The sequence below is a fragment of the Temnothorax curvispinosus genome, unplaced genomic scaffold (assembly GCF_003070985.1).
Source record: "Temnothorax curvispinosus isolate PA1 unplaced genomic scaffold, ASM307098v1 QBEX01011643.1, whole genome shotgun sequence".
NCBI lineage: Eukaryota > Metazoa > Arthropoda > Insecta > Hymenoptera > Formicidae > Temnothorax > Temnothorax curvispinosus.
This window is the reverse complement of record NW_020221423.1, coordinates 1-4,974: the sequence shown is the minus strand read 5'-3', so window position 1 is coordinate 4,974 and position 4,974 is coordinate 1. Positions and strand designations below refer to the sequence as shown.

The 4,974-nt window shown below is 47.4% G+C and overlaps 2 protein-coding genes across 2 annotated transcripts; one reads left to right on the top strand and one right to left on the bottom strand.

Annotated features, from left to right (window-relative positions):
- Positions 1–4: 4 nt before the first annotated feature.
- Positions 5–1,862, top strand: LOC112461701 (probable tRNA (uracil-O(2)-)-methyltransferase; the record flags this gene model as incomplete). Its single annotated transcript, XM_025027040.1, is given in 3 exon segments — positions 5–254; positions 257–633; positions 875–1,862. Coding segments are annotated over 3 exon segments (1,506 nt in total), but the record flags the coding sequence as incomplete, so codon positions are not given.
- A 93-nt stretch (positions 1,863–1,955) lies between these two features.
- Positions 1,956–4,971, bottom strand: LOC112461700 (zinc finger protein 236-like; the record flags this gene model as incomplete). Its single annotated transcript, XM_025027039.1, has 6 exons — positions 1,956–3,434; positions 3,628–3,904; positions 3,992–4,244; positions 4,333–4,442; positions 4,534–4,663; positions 4,736–4,971. Coding segments are annotated over 6 exons (2,199 nt in total), but the record flags the coding sequence as incomplete, so codon positions are not given.
- Positions 4,972–4,974: the final 3 nt, after the last annotated feature.

The following is a 4,974-nucleotide window of genomic DNA, read 5'->3' as shown; positions in this document are numbered from 1 at the left end:
CGACAAGACGTATCTGCACGTGAGAAAGCTGCTGCCTCGCAACACGCAGGTATTCTCGTCCACGCTGGAATTCGTGTTTGTCGACAAAGGATCGGCGCAGGCGAGCGTTACCAGTCTCGGCAGTCTCCACAAACCGATTGTCCCGGGTAAACAGTTCTTGGGCCCGAATACGGCCTACAGGATACAACATCGCGAGTACGTCTCTACGTGTATAAACGTATGTAAAACGGACGACGATGGTCGCGGTAGAAGTTGCGATTCTTTCCGCGGCTGTTGAGATGGATGGACAGCGAGAACGACAGCGCCGGTCCGAGGATCAGCTCCCTCAGTCTCGTCTCCGTCGAGAAGTACACCTTGCTGTACAATCGGCTGAAAGAGAAGTACAGCACGGAAATGGTGAGGATATGGCCGGAGAACACGGACCCGGCGAAATTCGTCTACGGGGATGTCGCGATCGCGACTTACCTGTAATTGCTCTGGGAGAAGGAGAGGCTGGAGAAGGGGACGCAGGAATTGCAGTCGTTCGTCGATCTCGGCTGCGGAAACGGTCTTCTCGTTTACATCTTGTCTAGCGAAAGTCACAGGGGGACGTGAATCTATCTGCGCAGGAGGAAGTTCTGGGATCAGTTACAAGTGTGTGAAAAAATTCGCTTCATCTACTTGAATGAACTCGGATATTACGTCAGTCCATAATTATCCTGTATTGCTCCTTCATTAATAAATTTATTGTAATTTTATGAGTAATCTTTTTACTTCATCTATATTTAATCGATAAACACAAACAATTTATTGATTGACATAACATTTAACGCCAATACTCATTTTATCGTGTAAGTGTACTTTTGTTTTATTTTAATAATCGTATGACTTGTAGGTCGGCACGATCGTTCCAGCCTCTGACACGGTCTTCTCCGGCATGGACTGGATCATAGGTAATCACTCGGACGAGCTCACCCCGTGGATTCCCGTGATTGCCGCGCGTAGCTCCTACGAGTGCCAGTTTTTCCTGTTGCCGTGCTGCGCCTACGAATTCGACAGTAGCAAGTATCGGCGGTGCAACGCCGCCGAGAGCCAGTACTCGGAGTACATGTGCTACGTTAGAAGCGTATGCGAGGGTTGCGGCTTTCTCACGTCAGTGGACAGGCTGCGAATCCCGTCGACCAAGCGGACTTGTTTCGTCGGATGGAAGAGGACTTGCGCAAAGGAGAATATCGCGGCGCTGGACGCCGATATCCAGAGGATCATAAACGCAAGATCCCGAGTGGATGACGTGAAGACCGAGGCGGAGAACGGCGATCTGTGGTCCGTGAGCTTCAAACCGAGGGACTCGGCGGAACGAACGCGAAATTGCACGCAGCTGGACAAAGAGCTGATCCTCGAGATAGTCAACGTGGTCGCGGTGCATCTCCTCCACGCGGGTCGCCGGATACCATTGGAACGGAGACCCGGTGAAACGTGGAACGCCGGCGGGCAGATCGGCATCGGCGAGGTGGCGAAGCTGATCGCGCCCGGGATGCTGCAACAGCTGCGAAACGAGTGCGGCGGGCTGCAAACTTTATTGAAGAATCACAGTCACATCTTTTGCGTCGCTCAGGGAAAGGTGCAGTTTAGGATTCCCGGCACCGTTGACAAGAGGAAGAGAAGGAGAAGGAATGCTCGCGAACCTTTGAGGAAGGTGAAACCTTGCTGGTTTTACAAAAACCACCCCGACGGGTGTCCCGCTCTCGAGATCGATTGCGACTTCCAGCACTGAGTTTCCTTTGGTGTTTGTTGTTCTACGTTGCGAAATTTTATATGTACTTATCTAAGTCAAACGTGTACGTAACGGTGCATTTTATTTTAAATAAAAGAAGATAAATGTCGGTTGTGTGACAAACTGCTAAAATAAAAAAAAGAAATTCTTTCAGGCAACAATTTCACGACATGTGGCTCAGCGATACAAAATGTAACAATAGTCGACTAAACGAATGGTATTAAATTACATCTCGAGCATATTGTTACAGCATTAGCGATACGCAAAATACATCACAGCTTTTATCATTATAATTAACGATTAACGTACGAAATCTCTTTTCTCTTCAGATCTGTTCACTATTTGGAAGCGTAGTATTTAATCGTCTGTGAACTCATTTGCGGCACATTTGTAATTAGTACATTGTATTACACACCTACGAGCAATTTGCTCGGATCACAAGATTGATTTTCTCGAAGAGACTTCTTTTGAAACTTTTTAGAAAACGTTTACTTGAGAAAATCCACCACCAGTATGTCGTCCAGGTTTAGTAGCTTGGTATCGCTGCCTTGATTGTCCTGTAGAAGCGCGCCCAACATCTGCTGGCCACTCTTTAGCTTCTTGACGTCGAGCATGACCAGCTGGTGGACGCGTCTCAGATGCGTCTGCAGGTTGCACTTTTGCGTGAATAAATGCTTGCAGTGCGGGCAGGAGTACGGCCGATCACCGGTGTGATGGTTCTGGTGTAGCTGCAACGTAAACTTCTGCGCGAACGACTTGCCGCATTGCTCGCACTTGTACGGCCGTTCCCCCGTGTGAATACGCTTGTGCCGTTCCATCTGATACGGCTTCATGAACGTTTTGCCGCACACGTCGCACTCCTTCCTTGAAGGCTGCGTCGAAGCCTTCACCGTCGTCGTCGCCGTTGCCGGCATCGTCGTTGCCATCGTCATCGTTCGATCGCTCGTCCTCACTTCAGATACCCCGGCGCCGGTGTCTTGAGTCTGCATCTGTACGGATACAGGAGGCATACAATTGTTCATCTGAGTAACTGTCGCGTTGCTCGTGTCCGCAGTTGTCGTCTCCGTCAACACTTGGTTGGTTATCAGCATGTGATCAGCGTTACCCAGGTCGCAAGCTTCCTGGAAAGGATCCGGATTGACTAACTCGATCACATTGGTTGGCACTCCGACGCCGGTGGTATCGGAACCGTTTGTCGCCGGCTGCGTCAGCAGGATGTCGTCCGTTTGAATGGTAACGAGACCGTTCGCCAGCAGGAACTGCAGATTCGCCACCAGCTCGTTGTTCTCGTTCACGGACAGCATAGAATTGTTGTTGAGAATCGTTGCCGTCGTCGCGTCGGCGTGGTCAAACGCGATTTGATTCGGCAGATGAACCGTAGTACCGAGATTCACTGTCTGTTCCAACGCGGGATAATCCAGATTCTGCGATGACGCAGTCTCGTTGATCATGGCAGGGGTCGTCGTCATTGTCGTCGACGCATTATCCAGAGAACTATTGCCGACTTTTTCGAGGCTGGCCACCGCTTCCGCCACCGCAGCAATCTTCGAATGCTTCGACTTGCGCTTCGTGCCGCCTATAAGGGACATAAATTCCCTCGCGTGTTTCCGCATGTGTACCTTCTTGTGTCCCGAAGTGCGGAATCGTAGATCGCACACGGAACATTTGAATGGTTTCGAACCTAGAAGATTTAAAGCGTGTCGTTATGAATTATCGTTTTTCTTCAAGCAAGATTCTCATATTCAGCACACATAGCTCTAATTTAAAAGTTATAGATGAACGAGATATTCAAACAACAAGAATTAATCCTCCTTGTAATTATTTTCGCTAAATTGTGATATAAAATAATTCATTATTCAAGGAATCACTCTCACCCGTATGCAATCGCATGTGGACCTTCAAACTGCCCTTCGTAGCGAACATGCTGCTACAGACGTGGCAGCAGAACGTCTTCTTTCCCGTGTGAACCTTCATATGCGCATCCAAAGTGCACTTGACTGCGAAGCTCTTGTTGCAGTGATCGCACTTGTACGGTCGTTCGCCCGTATGCGTGCGAATGTGCCTGATAAGATCGCTCGGTTTACGGAAAGTTTTCGGACAGTACTTGCACTTATTAATGTATTCCCTCGTCTCTTTTTTCTCCGCATTCTCCTGAATGATCAGATGACGTTACAATGATAAGTCACTTGGCCGATGCAAGACTTTGTGCGAACCAGTGCAAATATTGTATGTACTTACATCAACGCGGTCAATGCTTTTTCTCTCAGCGACTGCGGCCATCAAAACCTTCTCGGAAACCGACGGGTTCGGATCTCGCATATACAGCGTTGTCATTAGCTCCGATAGGCCGGGGTTCGAGGAAGTAAGATCTTTCTGAGAACTGTCTGGTTCCGTGGATGAAACATTCCAAGACTCGGTATGCATTTTATTGTGAAATTTCAATTGCTGTTTGCTGCCCAGTGTCTTCTGGCAGGTCGTGCATTTCCACCGCCTGTGAAAAAGTAAAAAAAAAAAAAAATTATGATTTTTTATTGAGACGTGTTTGAGACATCTTTTGTTATGTCAATTAAATCATTTACTGCTTTGTGTGCATCTTCATATGCCTGCTGAGGCCGCCATTTGTACAGAATCGTTGGGAACATTCCGAACACTCAAACTCTTTGGCACCGCGATGAGTTTTCAGGTGTTCCTGTAATAATTATGTTAATTGCATGATTATTTTATTACATGACTTAGAAAGTAATTGCAATGTACGAATATCTAGGAAATGTTTCTCGTACCTTCAATCTCTCTGTCGTGAAACCTCGATCGCCGCACATGTGGCACTGCAGCAGAGTGTTACACCCCACCGAGCTGTCCATGCCAGAAGAAACAAGTGTCTCCGACTGTATTGTGCTCTGAAAATTCTTCCTACAAGCAGCGCATGTCTCTTAATTATTTGATAGTAAAACGGTTTTACACATACGAATTAAAATAACTTACATAAACAAAGAATTTTTTTCATTCTCGCATGACTCAGTACTGCTTTTTTGCATTGTTTTTTCATGTTCACTTGTGCCTTGTATCTCCGATCCATTTGTGGTGTCTGCCTTCGCGATGACTTTCGAGTACTTCGACGGGGACACTTGTGAGAGTCTCACCAATTCCGAGCAATTCTCCTTAGGACTTATTACCACCAGATGAGTGTTTCTCGTAATTTGAGAAGCGTCTACATTGCTGTT